This window comes from Mus caroli, chromosome 2, assembly GCF_900094665.2.
Source record: "Mus caroli chromosome 2, CAROLI_EIJ_v1.1, whole genome shotgun sequence".
Lineage (NCBI taxonomy): Eukaryota > Metazoa > Chordata > Mammalia > Rodentia > Muridae > Mus > Mus caroli.
Window position 1 is genome coordinate 148,491,056 of NC_034571.1, and position 22,818 is coordinate 148,513,873.

Genomic DNA, 22,818 nt, shown 5'->3' on the forward strand with positions numbered 1-22,818 from the left:
TTAGAGATATGCAGGTATGGTGCAATCAATCAATCAATAGCCAGTAAAGGGGGCAGAGGGACTCCTGTCCTTTCTGGGAATGGCAAGGCTTTTCCATGAATTTGGGCATGCTTTCTCTCCATTGACAATCATCAGTGCTGGAGGAAGGCCACTTAAGAGGCAGGTGGGCGATAGTGAAGTTGGAGGTTATTTGTCTTCTGCTCTGTCAGCCATTGTAGCTACAGCCAGTCTTGGTAAAGTCACCCGAAGAAGAGACTGAAGGCCTTTGAGAATCCTGCCTTTATAGATAAACAAGCTTACAATCAGGTCGGGAAAGTTGGCAGTACAAGATTAAAGGAGGGTCACATCTTGACTATGGTCAGTGAGAAGATTAGACGTAGTAGTATCTATGTATCTCCCAGTAGCTCTGGCTCATGGTGGAGTTCTGATGTACAGAACCACTCAGCACAAGGTTAGTGTACTGGCTATTCCTGGTTGTCAACTTGACTATATCCAGAATGAACTACAATCCAGAATTGGAAGGCTCACCTGTGACCCTAATCTGGAGACTGGGAGATACAAATGTCTGACCTGGATCTTGGCATGGAGATCTTGAGGCATAGTGGCTATGAATCCCAGAAGATTAAGACAGGGAGACCTCTGAATTCAAGGTCATGTGGGACAAAGCAAGTTCCAGATCCAGGCATGGTGGCACACACCTTTAATCTGGGCACATACTTTCTGCTGGAGATCTACATAAAGACATTGGAAGAAGGAAGATTCTCTCTCTTGTTCACCTGCTTGCCTTGTGGGACTGAGCAACTGCTAAATCCTTGGATTTCCATTCACAGCTGCTGTTCACCATTGTTGGAGAGCTGGACTGTAAGTCATCAACAAATTCCCTTACTATATAGAGACTACCCATAAGTTCTGTGACTCTAGAGAACCCTGACTAATACAGCAAGGCCTATGGATAGTCATTTACTATACACATCATTTGATTTGTTATTAAATACACAGTACATTTATGAGGGCTATGTGCTAGGTTCTAAGGAAATAGAGAAGAAAAAGACAGGCAGGTTTCCTCACTCAGTGCGCATTGATAGCTTGACTGCTGTATTTTGTAAGGCCTGGAAAACACTGGGTGGTCATTTCCAGAGGAACTGCTGTGTTTGCGGTTGAAGGGAATGGCTCTCCCTTCAGGCAACAGCCTTGGTTCTGAAACTAGGGATGAATGTGTCTGGAAGCCAGGACTTGTAGATAATAGGGAACTTTTGACATGGTGACCGGCATAGGAAATGTGGCTAAAGAGGACCAACCATGACTGAGCCAGTCTGTGGCTACTGTGTGCCAACACCTGAACCATGCTTTGGCCAGCCCGTGTCTGCTTGAGACCAAATGGACTGTGGATGGTGAGTATGTTTCTGGACGGGGATATAAAGTGGATAGTTTAATTAAAGTCGTTATTTATAATTCGGGAAGTAAAACGAAACAGTAAGAAGAAACTGCAGTGCTTATCGTGAGGAACCTGGAAGCACGGGCCATTTCTTCTGAGACTCGGGGGGCTCCACCGGACTACTTTTTCCGTAGCACCTATCCGGCACCAAAGCAGCCGAACTTCCGTCCCGTTTCCGCGGAGCCGGAGCGTGAGGTGCTACGGTGAGTGTCGGCCCTCGGTGCGCCTTTCGGCCTCCGGTTTCGTTGTGTGTGGTCCGGCCACCTCGCTTCTTGTCTCAGAATCGCGCTGGCGGAGTCTGGCCTTGTGAGCTGGTGTCTGAGGAGGCCTTTCTTCCTGAGAACCCGTCCCCGAGGACACCGTGGTCAGGGTCTCTGGGGCTTCCGAAGGAACTTTCCCCCGCCCCCCTTTAACTGTAACCAGAGAACGAGACTCACTTGAGCTGGTTCTGCGTGGCTTCCGGTAAGTCACCCACCCGGCTTCCTGTATTTAAGTGCATATTATCGTAAATTAAAAAAAAAAAAATTAAGCTTCGTGTGTATGCTAGGCATCAGGGACTCGAGTCTTGTGGGCTTGACAGTCTTCAACCAAGTACACAAAGTTACACACCTGTCCCTGGAATTGAACGGCAACAGGGTAGCCAGAGTGTCATCGCCAACATTTGACTTAGTCCCGGGTCGAGGAGGCTTTACTAAGATTAAAAAAAAGAAAAATAATTGTGTGACCAAGTGTTATGGGTAGAGTTTTCTCTGGTGTGAGGATCAGAAAGAAGCCAGTGTGGTTAGAACAATCCTTTGGATTGGGGTGGTATTAAATAAGCTGAAGAGTTGACCAGGGAAATTCATGCTGCGTTTTCGGGCCATTCCCTAAAGCCAGATAGAGAACGCATTGAGGACCAAGTACTCTCCACTCTTGGAAGGCGGTGAATACGCTGAGGAGTTGTCTCTGTATTGCAGGGTTGTGAAGAGTGTATTCGTTTGTACGTTTCAGACTTTTTTTTTTTTTTTTTTTTTTTTTTTTTTTTTTTTTTTACTGTGAACTACAGTCCCAAGACTTTGATGCTGTGATCACATCTATATACAAGCACATGTCTTTTTGGAACCATTCCTATCCTTGTTACTTGTGGCATTCCGATAGCTTAAAAATTCTCTTCTTGGTGCTGGAGAGATGACTTTGTGGTTAAGAAACTTGTCTGCTCTTCCAGGGGACCTGGACTCAGTTCCTACCGGCGTCATGGTGCTAAACCCACCTCTAACTCCAGTGTCAGGGAATTCAGCATCCTCTTCTGGCTTCTGTGTAACTAACTTTTCTCATTATTTCAGATAGCTTTCTGTCTAAAAATGATTTCTTTCTTTTTTTTTTTTAAAGATTTATTTATTTAAGTACACTGTAGCTGTCTTCAGACACTCCAGAAGAGGGAGTCAGATCTCGTTATGGATGGTTGTGAGCCACCATGTGGTTGCTGGGATTTGAACTCCGGACCTTCGGAAGAGCGGTTGGGTGCTCTTACCCACTGAGCCATCTCACCAGCCCCTAAAAATGATTTCTTAACTCAAGATACATCTTGCAGTTTGAAAAAGAGTGCTAATTTAGAGTCTTTTCTCCTGGTTTTTTAGGTAAAGACAATAATATTTTTTTGTAAAAGGATTTTTTTTGTTTGTTTTAAATAAAAGAGTAAACATAACCAGCACTTGATTTTCCTGCTTGTGGATTTTGAGGCCACTTCTGTGTAAAATATAGATATCTGGTTTTCAGTAGTCTTATTCTGTGGACATTTCTTTTAGGGCCCAGGAAAGATCCTGGGTAGTGCCTGTAATCTGAGTGTTTTGTCAGTTGGATTAGTAAGTGACTTAGTACTCAATTCAGTAAAAGTTGAAGTACTTGATTGGCTTGCATTGATTGGTTCATGCTGAAAACATTCTTACAAATACTGCAGAGACAGTGTCTGCTACACAGTTGTTTTTAGCATCGAGTGCATGTGAGTGCATGATGGGGTGGTGGGTCATATGCTGGGGCAGACATGTGAAGCTTTGTGGGCTCTCTTTTCTCCTTCCACCCTTGAGTGGGCTCTGGCCATCGAAGTGAGGTTGTCAGGCTTACAAGGCAGGTGCCTCTACTCACTGAGCATTTGCCAGCACCCTCAACCACTTTGCTTTCAATCAAAATGTCCTTATAGGGAATTTAAATGTGGATAAAATAAAGAATCTAAGCCTCTCCTCAAGCACTCACTGTAGACCTGCCATGTCAGTCTCTGGAGGGATTGTGACTCTGGGGAAGCTGTTTGATCCCTGGACTTTCGGTGCTTTTGTTTTGTGATTGTTTGCTTGTTTTTAAGACAGTGTCTTGTGTATGTGTCCCAGGCTGGCCTCCAGTTCACTGTGTACTGAGAATGACTTTAATGTCTGATCTTGTGCCTCTGTCTTTGTCTATCACAGAATTTTTTTGTAACTTTTTTTCTTTTTTTTTTTTTTTTTTTTTTTTTTTTTTTTTTTTTTTTTGTGGTTCCAAGGATCCTTTGTGTGTAATGGACAAGCACTGCACCTGATGGACCGTGTTCTCACCAGCCGCTTGGTTTCATTGTTTGATTTCTGAGAAGACAGTCTCTAGCAATCAAGGGTGATTTTTGAACTCCAGATCAAGGGTTGGGAATACAGGCATGTAGCACTGCACCCTGGCAGGTTGTTTTTAAACTAGGAGCCCAGCCCTTTGCTTTCCCTCATTTCCAAGTAGGCTTTTGATGAGTGAAAGAAGGGAGTTTGAAAAACTCTCCTTCGCTCCTCAGACTTTTTGTTAATTTTAGATGCTCATGGAAAATTAGGTAGCCAGTTTGATTTGGTCATCTTATGGTACTCTCCAGTAGCAGATTTTAGGTAGAATTGTAGCTTAAGGTGAATTTTGCATTGTTCTAGTTTAAAATGAGCCATTTGAGCTGTTTCCACCTTCCACTGCTGTTGAAAGAGGGACATCTGATGGGCAGTGGACACAAGCCTGCAGTACCAGCAGGCAGGTTTTATTTTGGTACTATGTGACCACCTGTCTTTAAGTGGTGGAATGAAGACTCTTGCTCCTTAAATCAAAACCCCCAAATCTCTTTGATTCTGATTTTCCTCATCTGTTAGACAGATGCAGGGTTGCCATGGAGATTAAAGGGAGTTAATTTCTGTCAGGATATAATTCAATATTTGACATAGAGAATGTGCAAGAACTAAAGTATTCTTTTCCCATATTCTGATCAACTGTTTCTGTCTCTCTTTCTCTCTAGGAGACAGAAAAGAGCCCTGCTTTTGGTTACCCTCCACTGGCCTCATGTCTTCCATGCAGATGGATCCTGAGTTAGCCAAGCAGCTCTTCTTTGAAGGAGCCACGGTGGTCATTCTGAACATGCCCAAGGGGACAGAGTTTGGCATTGACTACAACTCCTGGGAGGTGGGGCCCAAGTTCCGGGGTGTGAAGATGATTCCTCCTGGAATCCACTTCCTCTACTACAGCTCTGTGGACAAGGCCAATCCCAGGGAGGTGGGCCCTCGCATGGGCTTCTTCCTCAGCCTGAAGCAGCGGGGGCTGACAGTCCTGCGCTGGAATGCAGTCCAGGAAGAAGTAGACTTGTCTCCAGCTCCAGAGGCTGAAGTAGAAGCTATGAGAGCCAATCTCCCAGAGCTAGACCAGTTTCTGGGACCTTACCCGTATGGTACACTCAAGAAATGGATCTCACTCACCAACTTCATCAGTGAGGCCACCATGGAGAAGCTGCAGCCTGAGAGCAGGCAGATCTGCGCCTTCTCAGATGTGCTGCCTGTGCTTTCCATGAAGCACACCAAGGACAGGGTGGAGCAGAACCTACCCCTCTGCGGCACCGAGTGCAAAAGCTACCAAGAGGGCTTAGCCCGGCTGCCCAAGATGAGGCCCAGAGCTGGGACAGAGATCCGCTTCTCAGAGTTGCCCACTCAGATGTTCCCAGCAGGAGCCACACCAGCAGAAATCACCAGGCACAGCATGGACTTGAGCTATGCCCTCGAGACTGTGCTCAGCAAGCAGTTCCCTGGCAACCCCCAGGATGTACTTGGTAAGAACGAGCTAGGCTTTGGGGAAGGATACTAGTGGGGGTACTCGGAATGCTTAGAATAGGGGGCTTATCTTGGGTTATCTAACCCAGTGCTCTTTTTTTTTTTTTTTGGTTTTTTTTCTGAGACAGGGTTTCTCTGTATCGCCCTGGCTGTCCTGGAACTCACTTTGTAGACCAGGCTGGCCTCGAACTCAGAAATCCGCCTGCCTCTGCCTCCCAAGTGCTGGGATTAAAGGCGTGCGCCACCACGCCCGGCTCTAACCCAGTGTTCTTAAAGGGGGCAGAAGGTGGACTGATTAGTAGTCATCAAAAGGCATTTCACACCTTAGCCTAGAGATTTTAAGTCAAGAGATCTGTATCGGGTCTAGCTGTCTGTGTGTCTTATCTAATAATTTGAGCATCTTTGATGAGCTTGTGTACATAATCCCATGTTTGCTAATTGCTGACATAGCCCACCCTTGCAGAGAGAAAGGATTTGACTAATAGAGCAGTCACATTGAGATCCGAGTCCAAGGCTCCTGATTGCTAGGTCCAATCTGTCTGTGTTATTAAAGCCTCCATCTGATACCTCAGTTTGCTTTTGAGTTCTTAAAATGTTTCTCTCTTCACTGGCTTAGAACAGGACTTTTATTTTTGTTTAAATTGTTATAGTTTTATTGCTACTTGAGCTCTTTTCTTGTTTGTTTGTTTTTTGTTTTTTCAAGACAGGGTTTCTCTGCTAGGTTTCTTGCTGTCCTGGAACTTACTCTGTAGACCAGGCTGGCCTCAAACTCAGAAATCCACCTGCCTCTGCCTCCCAAGTGCTGGGATTAAAGGCGTGCGCCACCACCACTCGGCCTGCTACTTGCACTCTTAATTTTAAAATAATATGTACTTATCACAGAATAAAAATAAAGTTTACTCTAAGTCCTATCTCTAGAAATAACTATTTTCATGGTTGAATTCACTTGTACTTTTTTTCTTTTTCCTGTGTATTTCTATGTATTTCACTTGTCCTTTATGTTTCAGTCTTATCAGTTCAGTTCTATTGTATAAGTGTATGTGGTTTTTATAGAGACAGGATCAGAGAGCAGTGTTCTGTGCTGTGCTGTGAGCATTTCCCCATCACTGCTCACCTGCCTTACGGCTAGCTGTACAGTGCCCAGAGCTGTGGAACTAGTTCTCCGTGGCCACTCCTTAGGTGCCCCTATTTTCTGTTGTAAGTGGAGCCTCGTAAGCACTGGTGAAGGTACCTGGGTTTAGGGTTGGATTGCAGGAGAGTTACCAGATTTGCCTCCTCAGCAGGGGTTGGAGGCAGTTCATCACTGTTGACAGCGCTCAGCATGGATTCTTAGCAAGGGCCTGTTCAGTTCAGTGGTTGAAAAGCTGCCATCTTCTTTCTATCTCTGAATATTAGTGACAGCAAACATTTGGCATGCTCTTGTTGTGTGTTTATGCACATGTCACATATGGCGGTCAAAGGTTAGCCTCTGGGGTGTTGTTCCTTAAATACTGCTAATCTTTTTCTTTTGAGACAGGGTGTCTCGTTGATCTAGAACTCACCAAGTAGACTGGTAGTAGACCCTGGGTGAACATCTGCCTGTCTCTGCCTCCCCAGTGCTGGGAGTTGGAACACTTGTCCCACCACTTCAGCCTTTTAAATTCCAGTTCTGGGGCCTGACTCTGGTCCATGTGCTTGAGAGACAAGCATTTCCCTGACCGAGCATCTCCCCAGCCCCTGCTATACCTCTAAGGTATATTGTCTAAACTGTCCAGGGCATTCACATAACTTCCTATTGGTGAAGGTTGCTTATAGAAGTTTGGTTATAGACCTTGTTATATCCTTGGCTGAATTGATGATAAAATGGACATTTTAATAGGTGCATCATGGAGCTGGAGACATGGCTCAGTGGGTAACAGCACTGACTACTCTAATAAAAGACCCTGGTTCAATTCCAGCACCCACATGGCAGCTGTCAGCTGTCTGTAAAGCCAGTTTCAGAGAATCTGGTGCCCTCTCACAGACACTCGGACAGAACACATAAAAAGAAATAAATCTTTAGTAGGTACATTATAGTGCATGACTTACTGTGTTATATCTGTAACCCCTGAATTCTTGCTTAAACATGACTAGCAATCTTGTTTTCTATCTCTTAAACATTTCAATATTCAAAATAAATCTGTACCGACATAGGTGGCACACTTGAATCCCAGCACAGGGAAGGCAGTTAGATCTCAGTGAGTTCAAGGCCAGCTTGGTCTGCATAGTGAGTTCCAGGCCAGCCAGGAACTTATTTCACAATTTAAAAAAGGAGGAGGGGGAAGGGAGGAGGAGGAGGAAGAAGAAAGAAAGAAAGAGAGAGAGAGAGAGAGAGAGGAAGGAAAGAAAAGAAAAGAGAAAAAGAAAGAAAGAAAGAAAGAAAGAAGAAAAAAAATTTGTTTAGGGCAAGTTTGAATCTGTATAACAATTCCTTGAAATTATTTCTGATACCATCATTTAAATTTTACCATCAAAACCTCACAAATTTATATTAATTCCCTGCCAGAGAACTTCCAGCCTAGCTTTGGCTAGTGAGACCCTTTCTCAACACACCCCTCCAAATCAGACAGTAAATTAGGGCTGTGACTACAAAAGAATAAGCTAAAGTTAGTTCCACAGTTTAACCAGGTAAAACCAAACAGAAATAAGTCACTATGCAAAGAAAATTTCACTCTGTTTTGAAAAGATTTCACAGGCTGGAATCAGGAAACCCTGCCCTTAATGGTGACGGATCAAATGCCATGCATGTAAGAGCTTATTTGCTGATTTTTTTTTTTTTAATGGCCCATATACATAGCTTAAATGTGGCCACCTTTGAAGCCAGGGAGTGCATCCAGGATCCTGGAACTTGCAGGGGCAGTGATTCCCCTGCCTCCTACCTCCTGAGTGCTGTGATGACAAGTTGAACCACCACATCCTGCCACATCAGATGTATCCTGTCTGCCAGGCAAAGCCTTAGTGGCTTGCATACGTACAGTGGCATCCAGAGTATTAGGTCTTTCTTTGTTGGGGACTGGGAATAGGAGGTAGCATTCTGAGTGCTGCTGTGTGCCCCATATTATTCCAAACACTTACCATGCACTGCAGTAAGTAGTTTATTCTCCATTATAATACTCAGATAAGGAAATGGAGGCATAAACAGATTAAGTAACTTGCCTAAGGTCATAACTGCTGCTAAGTAGGAGAGCTAAGATTTGAATCCAGGTAGGTTGGCTCCAAAGCCCATGCTCTTAGCCACTAGGCTGCTCACAGAGATGGAATCAGAGCCCTGTGATTAAATAAACAAAACTAAGCTGACTGGTAGGCTAGCCCTACAATAAGACCTTAGGGATTTCCTGCTGTGGGAGACTAGACGTATTCCTACCCAGTATCAAATATGTTATAGCTTTCTTCCATTATTCAAAGCATTAGTTATACAATCTTGGACACACCCTTAACCTCATCTTAAGGTGAGGGAGATGCTACCTTTCCTGATGACCTAGAGGAATAGGGCTGAGGGCTGAGTGTGGTGTGTAATGGCAGCTTTTCACTAGCCCTAGAGTTGGTCATGTCATCTGGGAAACTTAGAATAGTAGCCACTAAGAGGTGACCATGTCAATGACTCAGATGTTAATTGTAAAATACTATCCTTTAGGGGCTGGAGAGTTGGCTCAGCGATTAAGAGCACTGACTGCTCTTCTAAAGTTCTTGAGTTCAGTTCCCAGCAACCCACGGTGGCTCACAACCATCTGTAATGGGATCCATGCCTTCTGGTGTGTCTGAAGAGAGACAGTATACTCATATACATAAAATTAAAAACCAATCAAACAAAAAATTACACCTTGATCTTGTTTACAAATCCTGGGCCCTGTCATCTCTGCTTCACCAAAATCTTGTCGTTGATAAATAGGCAGCTTTACTTACTTTCTGTTTTTAATTTTTAGGATTTATTTTATTATTTTGAAGTCTCGTGTGTGTGTGTGTGTGTGTGTGTGTGTGTGTGTGTGTGTAGGGAATAGGTGTATGAGTGCAGGTGCACACAGAGACCAGAAGATCCCCTGCAGCTGGAGTCACAGGTGGCAGTTAGCTGCCTGTAGCATGTGCTACTAACTGAACCTTGGTCCTCTGGAAGAGCAGCAAATAGTCTTAGCCCTGGAGCCACCTCTCTAACCCTGAGCAGCTTTGCTTTTAATGAGATCTAGAAATTCTGATGGGCAGGTTTAGGGCCCACCTAAAGTGCCAGGCGTATAGTAGTACTACCTCTTTCTTCTCTTGGGGCCCAGTTTTGAGTAAATACCCAGTCACAGTTTGGTGGCCCATGGTTTGGACTGATAGCCGTTCAGCAAACGTTGGCGGAGTATTGGTGAATGAAGAATCTCATTCTAAGGTCTATTGGATGGCAAGGGTGCAGGCCTCCCTGGTGCTAAGGTGTGGTGTGAATGGCAGCCTTGTAAATGATGTAGGGAAGTGTTAGCCGGAGCTCCGTGCTCTGAGGATCTTAGCCCTTCTCTGTACCTCACAGGTGAGCTCCAGTTTGCCTTTGTGTGCTTCCTGCTGGGCAATGTGTATGAGGCATTTGAGCACTGGAAGCGGCTCCTGAACCTTCTGTGTCGGTCTGAATCTGCCATGGGGAAGCACCACACCCTGTACATCAGCCTCATCTCCATCCTGTACCACCAGCTTGGTGAGATCCCTGCTGACTTCTTTGTGGACATTGTCTCCCAGGACAACTTCCTCACCAGTACCTTACAGGTGGGTACTCTGCACTGACAGCCATGTGGTTCATCAGGGAGGCACCATGTGAGACCACCCTCTGCCGGCCACCTTCTTCTTTCTTACTGTTTTCCATGATGTTCCTGATGTTTCCTAGTTCTCTGTCTTGTACTGTGTTGTAAGCACCTCTGGCCAGAGACCCTCTGTCTGCACTCTCTCCGCACAAAGGGCCTACACTAGGTACATTACAGATGGTTGTGACTTCTGGAATGTGAACTCAGGACCTCTGGAAGAGCAGCCAGTCCTCTTGACTGCTGGGCCGTCTCTCCAGCCCCAGCGGTGAGTGCTGTGGAGGCTCAGAGCTTAAGACCTAGTGGCCCTACCAGTGACAACTTCTGTGAACAAACAACCAAAGAACCCCACGGTTGCTCCATTAATCCTTCCCAAGAGTACTACCCAGTGGGCGAAGAACCTCTCACCAGGTCCCACCTCTTACAGTCACCAAACACATGAGCTTCCACGTCGTGAGCCCAGGGGATAAGCCACATAAGCCAGAGCACCAGCTTCTAGTTCTTGCTGAAGCTGTGAGTTGATGCAGCCTAGTGAGGCCGAGTTTTGAAGCTCGTTATTCCCAAAGAAACATCTGCAGCTCCTTAGATCTCATTTAAGCATTAAAGCAACTTTGATTTCCTGTTCAAACAAAATGTGCCAGTTTCTGCAGAGATTCTCTGACAGAAACAGTAAAATTTGCTTTTAACTTGGCAATTAAATTTTCATTATGAGTGGTAATTAGGGAAAGAGCTTCAAACAAGTTAGAATCTTCCTCCTGTACTATTTCCTCCCTTGGCAAACAGATCCCATTCCTTTATGTACTTGGGACAGCCTCTGTCACTCACATTTTGTAACTTTCTCAGGGTTTGCAGAGACAGAAGCAGCTAGTTATCTGTTCCCATAGCTCCTGTGCCAGCAATGTATCTCTTCTCCTCTGTGTGATGCCCCCATAAGGCCCATTCCATGCAAGATGGTGCAGGGTTCTCTCATTCCCGCCCACGGGAGAAACTAGTATTTGTTAATGCCACTGGGTAGTAGACACCATAGTTACTGTGTTATATGATGTCTGAGTTACTTGTTCTGCTGCTGTGGGGAGAGAACTTGATACAAGCAATATAGAGGAGAATTAGCTTGATTTTATCTTTGAACTTACAGTTCAGTTTCATTCCGTGCTAGTGGGGTAGTCCAGCAACAGGAGTTTGAGGCAGCTGCTCACATGGCTTCCACAGAGCAGAAGCAGAGAGTGGTGAATGCCTGTGTAGCTCACTTGCTTCTCTCTATACATTCCAGGATCCTAGCCTAGGGACTACTGGGTGGATATTTGTGCCTCAGTTAATTCTAATCAACAAAATCCCCACAGGCACACCCTGGTGATTCTAGCTCCTATCAGGTTGGCGCCTGAGATTAAGCATCATGTGTGTCTGTTGACAGACCAGACCATTCTCAGTCTTCAAATGAAGGAAAAACCTGCTAAGTGGTGGCCTAACAGTTTCAAGGCCCTAGGTTCAATTTTCAGCACTGGAAAAAAAAGTTAGTACTGACTACAGCCATGACCCCTCCCACCCCGTTTCTCAGAAGGAACAGACCGCTCTTCAGAGCCCTCAGCCTGTAGTTAGGCAGCAGGCTGTTGCCTGGGAACTCTGGCACTTGGAGGCCTTGTGACTGTGGGGATGTATCTGTCAAGTGATGGCTTGAGCCTGTGTGTTCTTCTTCAGAAGAATTAAACTGGCCTTTTCTGTTCTTTGTGGAACAGACAAATTAAATCTTTATTCCACCTCTATGGGGACCCATAGGTGGTGGGGTACTAGCTTCACGATGTGAGTGAACGCTGTTACACAAGCACAGGAAGGCCATGGTGTTCCCAGCATGTGTTGCAGCAGTGATCTGCAAAACACACCAAGGGCCCAGCTGGATTGCTCGAGGCCGGTGCGGGTTGTGCAGGGCTGAGAGTTTGAAAAACTTAATGTCATTTGGTTGTTTGGGGATTTTTGTTTTTAGACATTGTCTCTAGCTCTAGTTGGCCTCAAACTCCCTTTGTAGCAAAGAACAACCTTGGATTTCAGATCCTGCGTTATCTACCTCCCAAGTCCTGGGATTACAGGTGTGTGCCAAACACTTTTAGTTTATGGGGCACTGGGGATAAAACACAGGGCCTCACATTCTACTAACTGAGTTATACCATCTAATGTCATGATTTGAAAATGTTGAGGATATATGCCTTTAAAATGCCACAGCAGTAAATGTTACTGAACATTTATGTGTAGATTCCACTGCAATTGCTGAGGGATACAATTAGGACTTAGCTAGGGCTCCTGTCCTCCAGGGTGAATGCTGATTTAGGAGCACTGACTGAGCACCTCTGGGTACATGATTCTGTTCTACGAGTGGGAATATACTTAAACAAGAATGTCAGAAGTTCCCGATGGCAGGAAGTAAAGAGGTGAGTTAATGAAGGATTCCCAGCTATGGTGTTGCAGACCAGCCCTGTACCGTGATCATAGCCCAGGCCTTTTGGTGTCCCCTAGACTCCATCAGCATTTGTCAGTCTCCGTGCTTACCTTGTTAAACCCTCTGCTTTCCACACTGCTGCCTCTGCTGCTCCAAAATGTAGCTCTGATCCCCTGGCTCCCCTATTGCCTAGGCAGTGTAAGTGTGCCAGCCTTGGCCCTCAGGCTCGTTGTTACTGGGCTCTTGGCCTAGTCTCCAGCCGCTGTTTTCTCCCATCAAGGCGATGGCTGTGGTCTACTCACTGCAAGCCCCAGACAGGCCATACTGTCCCTTCCCTTCCCTTTCCGTTTCCCCTTTCCCCTCTCCCCTTTCCCCTTTCCCCTTTCCCCTTTCCCCTTTCCCTGAACAGTGGTGGCACACACCTATAATTCCAACTCATGGGAGGCAGAGGGAGTCTGGTGTCTGTGAGTTCCAGGCCAGCCTGGTCTACATAGAAACTCTGTCTCAGAAAATAAAAAATAGGCATACAAAGAAACAGTGAAGTATTATAAAGGGCATTTGATACATCAAAAAGGGAATGGCAGATTATGACTGGGGATAATATTTTGAGGGGCTTGAGAATTCTAGAAGAGCTTTCTGTGGGGGACATTGATATTTCAAAAGGCACAGTGGAGACTAGGATATTACAAAACTTTTTTTTTTTTTTTAATGAGCCATCTTGGCAGTGAGAATCTGATCCCCCATGCAGAGGCACTCACTTGGGGAGTTTGTGACTGAATGAAGCAGACCTTAAAAGCTTCCTCTGCTCTCTCCCCTGCCAGTCACATGGAACTGGCTTCCTTGCTTAGGAATGAAAATGTCTGTCTACTGCCCGGGAAGAGGGACTGGTATGTGTATGTGTAAGCACTTACAGACATTAAAGACAGCCACATTGACATGGCTAAAATCAGCCCCATAATGGTCTTAGCCATTGATTTTTTTTTTTTTTTCCCTTTAACCTTCCCATGTGAGACACTTGAATAAATGCCACAGGCTTTTACAAATCCCTTGGATATGGCTTGAATAAAAATGATTTGTTTTACAAAAAAAAACCCTTTGTTTCCTTTCATTTAAAACAACTTAACTCACCATAACTTCCTTAAAGTCAATGAAAAGATAATCTGGAATTAACAGTGTGTTGGAAAGAGTTATGCACAAAGCAAGGGTTCTGTCCAGTGACTGCTAGTGTGTAGGCATACAGTGACACAGCCCGTGACCGTGGTGCTTTGTTACAGCTGTGGATGCATTGCAGGCAGCTTCACGCTTCATTACTGCTCTGGGCGCTGTCTCCAGCAGTTCTACGCATAGGATTCTGGGGGTGTGGTTGTGTTGTTTGTCTTATTTTTGAGATGGGTGAGGTCTAATTTATCTCATGCTAGCCTCAAACTCACTATAGATGGACATGACCTTTAACTTGTGGTCCTCCTACCTCTGCCTCCCAAGTACCAGGTTGACTAGCATGTGCCACCATGTGCAGGTAATAGGTATTGGGGGTGGAACCCAGGACTTTATCCTTGTGAGGAAGGTACCAACTGAGCTACACCCTAGTCTCAACGTGTCTGGGTGTGTGGCCTGTATATGTTTCTGCACCACTTGCATGCCTAGTGCCCATGGAGACCAGAAGAGGATGTCAGATTCAGGGCTACCACGTGGGTGCTGGGAGTCACACCCAGATCATCTGGAAGAACGGCCAGTGGTCTTAACCACTGAACCCATCTTTCCAACTTCATATTGTAAATATTTCTAATAGATACATTTATCTACCTCCTTCACCTCCCCGACTGTGGCTTTTGTATGTTCAACATATATTGTCTCATTTAGCCCTCAAAACATACAAGACCTTTAATCGCATCTCATAGGCTGTAAGTGCCTTATGTTTTCGTTCACACTCAGAACCAGGGATCACAAGGCTGAGATTTGGATCTGAAGCTCATTGTAGGAGAGCACCTATATAATTCTAGCTCCTGTTGAAACAGCCCAAATTTTCTGAATTGACCTTGGAAGGCCTGGTTTCAGGCTAGGGAGAAAGCTCAGCAGGTAAAGATGCTTGCCACCAGGCTGGGGACTTCAGTTTGCTCTCAGGACCCCACATGCATGCTATGTGCATGTGTGATCATATAAATTAAATTAAATAAGTGTAATTTTTAGAAAAAAAAGTAAGGCATGAGGCCTGGTGTACACATCTTGGGAGGCAGAGGCAGGGGCTCTCTCTGAGTTCTAGGCTAGCCTGGTCTACATAACAAGTTCCTTGACAGTCAGAACTACACAGAGACCCTGTCGTAAAAGAAGCAATGATTCCTGGTGCTTTTCACTCTTGCTTATCACTGTTGTATAGTCTTGTCCATAAAACCACTTGGGTTACAGAGATAACCCAAGTGCTCTTCTGGCCAGTTTCCTTTGTAAGTCAGTCATTTGAGCAGTTTTGCTGTTTTTTGAAGGAAGTTTCTTTTTTGGACTAGACAAAAAAATCAGGACAAGACAGGCTCAGCTATCCTCTGTGATATAGTCACTATGGTCACCAAACTTTGCTTTTTAAAAAGCATTCATGTTTATGACTGGAGTTTGAGGGTTGTTTTGTTTTGTCTTTTTTTTTTTTTTTAATTTTATAATAGATTTAATAAAGTATTGGTATTTTGGTATTTTATTTTTACTTTATTTGGGCTTGGGGGCTTTTGTTTGTTTTGTTTTGAGGTAGGGTCTCACTATGTATCCTAGTCTGGCCTGGAGTTTACTCTATAGACCGAGCTGGCCTTGAACCTACAAATCTACCTGCCTCTACCTCCTGAGTACTGGGACTAAAGTTATGCGCCAACACCTTGCCTGGCCTATGTTTTTTGTTTTAGATAAATGCATTCATTTGCAAAATGTGATCATCCTGTTTTAAAAGTATTTTAAAAACAATATCCAAGAATAATCAGCCAAAATTAAGATGATTCATTTTTTCATGCTGTTAGAAATCTTTACTTGATTTTACATTAGGGAATAAAGTAACTAGATGATTACTAATTTTTCTAAAGAAAGCATGGAATTAATCCAAAAATTAAAAAAAAAAAAAAACAGATACTTTATTGCTTGAATAAATGCCTTCCCCCCAGTATCACCTACAGGAGGGAGGGTCACTGAAAATTGAGCCCAAGGCCTCACCAATACTAGGCAATCACTGTTACTAAATTGTATCCCAAGCCCTAACTAAATACTCTTAAACATCTTTCCTGAATTGTTTATGAACCACCAAGCAGAGTGTGGTAGCACATACCTGTAGCCCCAGCACTTCGGAGCAAGCTGAGGCAGAACTGAAAATCAGAGGCCACATTGTGAATACATAGTGAATTCAAGGCCTTTCTAAACTATGTACTGAGACAGTATCTTAGTCAAAAACAAATTAATTATTAAGTTTGTAAAATTATTAAAAAAAAAAAAAAGAAAGGAGGGGGAGGGGCTAGGAGTGGGGTTTGGGGGAAGAAGGCTTTGACCATCCAAGGGCAACACCAGAGCATTTTTAAGAGTCACCAACCTGTTCTGAGATCTAAGTGTGATGAGGCCTCAACAAATCCAGAGGCTCCTGGCTGAGAACTAGATTCCGAAAGAAAGCCAGTGCCCTGTATAATCGTGTATTTACCCAAGTGAGTCAGACAGTGCCATGGGAACATTTAATTGTGTGCAAGTATAATTCAGTAAAGTTGGTCTTTAAAACTGACAGTCACTGTGGTTCTGTGGCCCAGGTTCTGGAGACCATCAATGGCAACAGTTGTAGAAGCATCCACAGGGCAGGATTAAAAGTTTAGGATCGGGCTGGTGAGATGGCTCAGTGGGTAAGAGCACCCGACTGCTCTTCCGAAGGTCCAGAGTTCAAATCCCAGCAACCACATGGTGGCTCACAACCATCCGNAACNAGATCTGGCGNCCTCTTCTGGAGTGTCTGAAGACAGCTACAGTGTACTTACATATAATAAATAAACAAATCTTTAAAAAAAAAAAAAAAANACAAAAGAAGGTTGTAAATTATAGGATTGACTATCCTAGCATGGTCGGATCATGCTAAGGATGGTGTAGTGACCCAGTATCCTTATCTGTATAATGGGAGTAGTAATCTCCTGCCCTCCAGCCTTCTAGGCTTGTAGTTAAGATTTAAATGACAACAAAGACAAAAAACCTTTCAACTTAGCAGCTTAATAGAGAAGACCAGAGACTTTGCTTTTACCCACTACTTGTTAATTTTATTCTCAGGCGTGTTCAAAAGGGGGAGGATGGGTGATGACTCTGAGCGCAGCTTGTTCCAGCCTCTCACTTCCGGCTATTGCCAACTGTAACAGTTTCAATCTGTGTGTTGTTCTTTCTGTTTGCTTAGCATACCAGGGCCCTACCTAGCTGTGCCAGGCTCTGGGCAATGTGCTATGTTGGACACAGTGGTAATTAGGATTCATTCCCTGCTCTTTAAGGCATAAACCACTGTGACATAAGACAGTGTGAGAAATGCCACGAGGGAAGCCAGACCCAGTCTAGAGGAACAGAGTTCAGAGCAATTCATTTCAGCTTAGGCCTTTGCAAGTCACATAAGCCAGCAGAAGTCTGGGGCCTGGTGTGCAAGCTCATCCTAGATCATCTCCAGTGCCGTCACATAATGAACAATTATTCAGTGCTAGGAACTGCAGAAGAGCCAAAAATAAATCTCTTCATTCTTCTGTACATTAAACAATGTTTATGTTAGAATACCAGGAGTCCAGAACGCAGGTATGAGAGGCACTATTTTGGGTTGCTTTTCTCTTGGATGAGGTCAGCTGTAAATAGTCAGCCTGTTATTTCAGTGAGATTGAGGTAACCCTGAGCTCAGACAAGCACACAGGAGCTTTCTTAGCCAGACCATACAGTAGTGCTCCAGGAAGTTACTCTTATGGCTGGCTGTTGGAGTCATGATTCCTTCCAGTGGAGAACTTGATGTTGCCACTGGAATCAGCTGCAGAGTCTGTCTGTTGCCCCTGTCAGACAAGCTCCCTAAACCATGTGGTGTATAGACCAGCTACAACTGGAGAGACTGAATCATAGTTGCTGTGCTCTGTGGCCATGTCTGCAGGAGGCCTGTAGGGTAACAGGTGGCAGACAAGAACCTTTGTATTCCCTTTTGGGTAACTGAATACCATGCCATATCCTGAAAGTATGGATGCAGAGGTGATGTGGTGGCTGTGCCCTTAATTACAGCACTTGGAAGGGAGAGAGAGGCAGGCTGATCTCTGTGAGCTCAAGGCCAGGCCAGCCAGGGCTGCATAGTAAGACCTTGTCTTAAAAAGTTAATTAGTTAATCAATTAATTTAAAAACAAACAATAAAAGCACATTTTGGTATATTTTTCTCAGAGCATGGTGGAAGTACAGTTTGATTGTCTGAAACTTCTTTGAGAACAGTAAGGTTGTTTAAGAAGTAGTAGACCTGCGATATCCTCAGGAACTGGAATACCCTTCAAATGGATAAAAAAAACCCTTTTGTTTTGTTCCTCATACATGTTTGAATTAGCTGAAACAGTTTGTGGGGACATCAAAATAACAGCTCAGTATCAGAATGTATGTAACTCAGCAATTGAACAGCCCAACTTCAAAACAGCCAAAGAAGTTGGAGACAGTTGGCCAAAGAAAATATACAAACATACAGTAACCTCGTGAAAATATGTTTATCATCACTAATCATTAGAGAAGTACAAATCAAAATTACACTGAGATAGTTATCAAACCCATCAGAAGGGCTGCTGTCCAAAGATGAAGAAGCACTGAGAAACTTGAAAGCCCTGGCGTTCTCCTGGCAGTGATGTACTGTGGTACAGTTGTAGTGTCCCGTAAGGCAGAGTTGTCTTGAGGTCTAGCAGTTCCCTGTCTGGGTCTGCCTCAAAGAACAGAAGGCAGGAACTCAAGTGTATGGACAGTATAGTCATGGAAGCTTCTTTCTCTACAGACACCTTAATTGGTCATTGACAGGTGTATGGCAAACAGAATATGGACAACAGAGGCTGAAGAGATGGATCAGGGCTTAATTGCTGAGGATCTGGGTTCAGTTCCCAGCATCCATGTTAGGCAGCTCACAGCCACCTGTAACTCTAGCTCCAGGGCATTCAACACCTACTTCTGTCCTCTGCGGGCACCTATGTTAGTATGGCATACTCAGACATAGAGGCACACATATACACATAAATAAAAATAAATAAGACCTCTTTTTTTTTTTTTTGGTTTTTCGAGACAGGGTTTCTCTGTATAGCCCTGACTGTCCTGGAACTCACTCTGTATATGAGGCTGGCCTCGGACTCAGAAATCCACCTGCCTCTGCCTCCCAAGTGCTGGGATTAAAGGTGTGCGCTACCACGCCTGGCTCTATAAAGCCCTTTTAAAAGGAAAATATGTGTGTGTGTGTGTGTTACATACACATACACACAAACATGCTAGCCTACAAGTGTGCATGAATTGGAGGTGGGGAAGCTTAGGGACAGGGCCTTACTGTGTAACCCAGGCTGGCCTTGAGCTTGAATTTCCTGTGCCTCAGCCCTCTGAGTACTGGGATTACAGATGTGCACCACCATGTCTAGCTCTGCTCTTTAGTTTAAGAGATTCTAATGTGTCCTTCAACACAGATGAACCTTGAAAGTGTGCTAAGTGATATAAGCCAGCCACAATTGGACAGATACTATGACTAGATTCACAGAGACAGAAAGTAGAACAGTATTGCCAGATGCCAGGGGAAGGGAATGAGAAGGAATGGTGTGTTGTGGGTAGAGTGTCAGTTGGAGAAGATGAGGTTTCTAAAGATGAGCATTGGTAATGGTTGCACAATGGGAATTTACATATTGACACTGGCTAATCACTTAGAAATAGTTTAAATGGTAGCTGCAACTGTTTTACCACGATTTAAACAATGGTAATGCTTTTTAAAATGAACATTAAAGACACCTTTTAAGAGGAATAGAAGCCTCAAACTGGCAGTCCATGGCCCATTTAGAAGATCAGAGCAGCAATTCAGCCTTGTTGGCTGAGGGCCTAGAACTTTATGGGATCCAAGGGCTTACGGTCTCCCCAGACTTTTCTTTACAACACCTGGTATACCCTGTTATTTTCTGTGTTATGCCTGGGTGCCCTGTAGATCTTCACACTCCATCCCACCCTGGGTAGGGCTTTGGTGGTAACTCTCGTGGCCTTACTTGTCATGGGGCATCTGTGCTTGGTATGGTAATTTTCCATTCCAGTCCTGTTCCAATGTCTTCCTTCTTGGTTTGGGGGGGTGCAGAGCAGGTGTCCTGGGACAGTGCCAGCAGCAGCTGATCTACTGCCCCAGAGAGCTGAACATCAGGAGGAAAATTCCACAGCTTTTTTGGCCCCCTGTTCTCAAAAGTAACTTACCCTCTGTTCTCTGTAGGTTTTCTTTTCTTCTGCCTGCAGTATTGCGGTGGAAGCCACCCTGAGGAAGAAAGCCGAGAAGTTCCAAGCCCACCTGACTAAGAAGTTCCGCTGGGACTTCACTTCAGAGCCAGAGGACTGTGCCCCAGTGGTGGTGGAGCTCCCCGAGGGCATCGAGTCGGCCTAACTGTAAATCCTCAAGCTGTGGGAGACCTCTTCCCTCATCACTACAACCCAGGGTCTCCCCCATTCATCTGTCCTGGATGGAACCCTCCAGCACAGTTATCCAGTCAGGTCCTGCAAAGATGGAGCTGGAACCTGAGCTCTCACCATAATACATTCCTTTGCTGCAAAAGTGGCCATTTATGTATGGTTTCCTATAGACTGGCCCAGCTGCTGAATTTCAGGAAAAGAAGAGGTCAAGATGAAACCTGCCCCAGCAACAGTCTAATTCCTTCTGACAACGAGAAAATGAACATTAAATCCAAAAGAACTAGCTGCTTATTCCATTGCTGCTTAAAAGAGGAAAGAAACCAGATCCATCCTAGGGTCTGTGGCATTAAGTCAGTGAGTTTTTAAGTTAAGTGTGGGTTGGAAGCCGAATGTGGTTTGTATAGAGTTTCTTCCTGCTCCTGGTTGGATGGAAGGAAACCTGCCAAAACTCAGGCCACTGACCTCTCAAGAGCCTAGCTGGGGACAGGTGACAAGGAAGATGGTGGATTGAGTCTGGCAGGAGGTCAGCTTCATCTGCCACACCTCCTCTGCCAAAAGCCACAGTGGTTAATACCTGAGTCAGCTGCTGGCTGTGGGATCTCCTGCTACTGTCACCGTCATCCTGAGGCCTCACTCTGCAGCAGGATGTGGAAACCTCCCATGGGTTCCCATTTCTCACAAAGGTTCCCATGATGCTTCTGATGACATGGAAATCAACAGCAAAAGGAGGGGGTCTTGCTCTGAGCCTGCTTCTTAAGCCCTGGTAAAGCCTGGGCCTTTTCTTCAGAACCATAGAGATAGCTGGGTAGCTTAACTCTCCCCAGCCCTGCTGTGGGATTCTCATGAGTGCTGTCACGTTTCTGGTGTTAGGGATTCTTGAAGGCACACCCATTGTGCGGTGTGGGCAGAGTTCTGTCTCAAGAAGGGCTCCAAGGCCCTCCACCCTGACCTCAGGCTCTCTGCTGTACTCTGGAGTCCTTCTGAGGCTTGAGCTCACAGCAGGCCAGTGAGTGAGAGTCCTGCTGTTTAAGACTTTTGGTTCCTCTTGTTTCCTTGGAGATGTTTTTCCAAGAGCACAATGTACATTAAAGTCTTTGAGTTGGGACTAATCCCCCTGTGTGAGTCTCTTATAGCTAATCTGCCCGGTTTCCAAAGTAGCCAAGCTGTGTGCATAGACAACACATCTACCTGCAGAACCCACCCTGGAGACCTGCTCACCCCTACAGTCCCTGGAGAAGGCAGCCAGCCAGCTTTGCCTTTTTGCAGAGAGACACACCCTGTAGCTCTACATTAACCTCAAGTTTCACCTTGTGGGAATTGCTATTCCTCTTTTACCACAAAGCCCACTCATCACAACTACCTGGGGCCTGGGTTAAAAGTGCATCTCCCAACAAATGAATTTCTGATGCAGGCTGCAATGTGTACAAACCTTCTGCCGGGGCTGAGGAAATGACTCAATGGGTAAACTGCTTGGTGTAAAGCGTGAAGACCTTCAGATCCCCAGAACTCGTGAAAGGCCAGGGCAGCAGTGCATACCAGTAATCAAAATGCTGCAGAGGCTGGGTGATCCTAGGGACTTTCTGGTCAGCTGGAACTTGGTAAGCTGCAGGTTCAGTGAGAGATCCTGTCTCAGACATAAGGTGGACAGTGACAGAAGACATCCAGTATCAACCTCTGACCTCCACATGCTCACACACAAATGCACCTAACACATAGACCACACATTCACTAATAGACTGTGCTGGGGTTAGGAGGCCACACGACAAGCTTTCCACTCACATGCAGTACCCAGCATAGGCAGATCCACATAGTGACAGACGAAGGCCACCCACAGCGTGCCCTCAGAAGCAGTGGTTTGTGGTGGAACACTTGTCAAACCATACTCCACACAGATTTAAGAGCTGTAGTTCTTAAGTTCTTAAGATGCATTGAGTTTTTGGTTTGTGGTTTTTGGAGTGGCATTATCAAGCAGTAACACATCGTACTTGATTTGAGCAGCACCTCTGGGGCAAAATATGTTTCCCACGGTCACTCTGAAGACAGCACCCTGATGTTGGACCATTTCCCAAGTGCCTGGGTTTCCCCAGATGCCCCTCTCTCTTTATGCTTAAACTGGGTTGAACAAGAGAAGCTGCTGCTTGAAAATGTTCACAGCAAAGAGCGTGCAGTGAGTCTAGTCAGTTATCCCCGTCTGGCGTATGAAAATGAGCTCAGAGAGCATCGTTTTTCCAGGCTCACCCAGTAGTAAGCATCAACAACAGGAGTCCAGCCTGTGCTTTCGGGCCCCCATAGCCCACACTGTCTTGAGTTCACAGTTATGATTTCCCTTCGCTACCCTTTGATGTGTAGGGCAGCCATCCCTTATAGCCCTGCCCAAGGTCCAGGCCTTGGCTTGGTTGACTAGCAGCTATGTGACCTTGGACAAACTTTTTTTGAACAGGGGTGGGGCTGGGGCCCTAAGTCTCCTTATATAGAAGAGAGTTAGCTTG

General features: G+C 45.1%; 1 protein-coding gene across 6 annotated transcripts; it reads left to right on the forward strand.

Moving 5' to 3' along the window:
• Positions 1 to 766: 766 nt before the first annotated feature.
• Aar2 (AAR2 splicing factor) lies at positions 767 to 21,439 on the forward strand. Of its 6 annotated transcripts, none has more exons than XM_021154273.2 (5): positions 767 to 861; positions 3,945 to 4,089; positions 4,698 to 5,498; positions 10,019 to 10,248; positions 20,136 to 21,439. In XM_021154273.2, the coding sequence occupies exons 3-5, from the start codon at positions 4,742 to 4,744 to the stop codon at positions 20,301 to 20,303; spliced, it is 1,155 nt and encodes a 384-aa protein (XP_021009932.1). In that variant the 5' UTR covers positions 767 to 861; positions 3,945 to 4,089; positions 4,698 to 4,741; the 3' UTR covers positions 20,304 to 21,439. The 6 variants fall into 6 exon arrangements, with proteins under 6 accessions (XP_021009932.1, XP_021009942.1, XP_021009939.1 ...); XM_021154280.2 differs by lacking the exon at positions 767 to 861 and adding an exon at positions 878 to 1,391; XM_021154283.2 differs by lacking the exon at positions 3,945 to 4,089.
• The last annotated feature ends 1,379 nt before the right edge of the window (positions 21,440 to 22,818 follow it).

What these genes read in the sequence shown, in the direction of transcription:
- Aar2 (XM_021154273.2), top strand. Translation starts at nt 4,742, where the DNA reads ATGTCTTCCATGCAGATGGATCCTGAGTTAGCCAAGCAGCTCTTCTTT. An exon ending in CAACCCCCAGGATGTACTTG is followed by an intron (nt 5,499 to 10,018) that starts GTAAGAACGAGC and finishes TGTACCTCACAG; the next exon opens with GTGAGCTCCAGTTTGCCTTT. An exon ending in TCCTCACCAGTACCTTACAG is followed by an intron (nt 10,249 to 20,135) that starts GTGGGTACTCTG and finishes TGTTCTCTGTAG; the next exon opens with GTTTTCTTTTCTTCTGCCTG.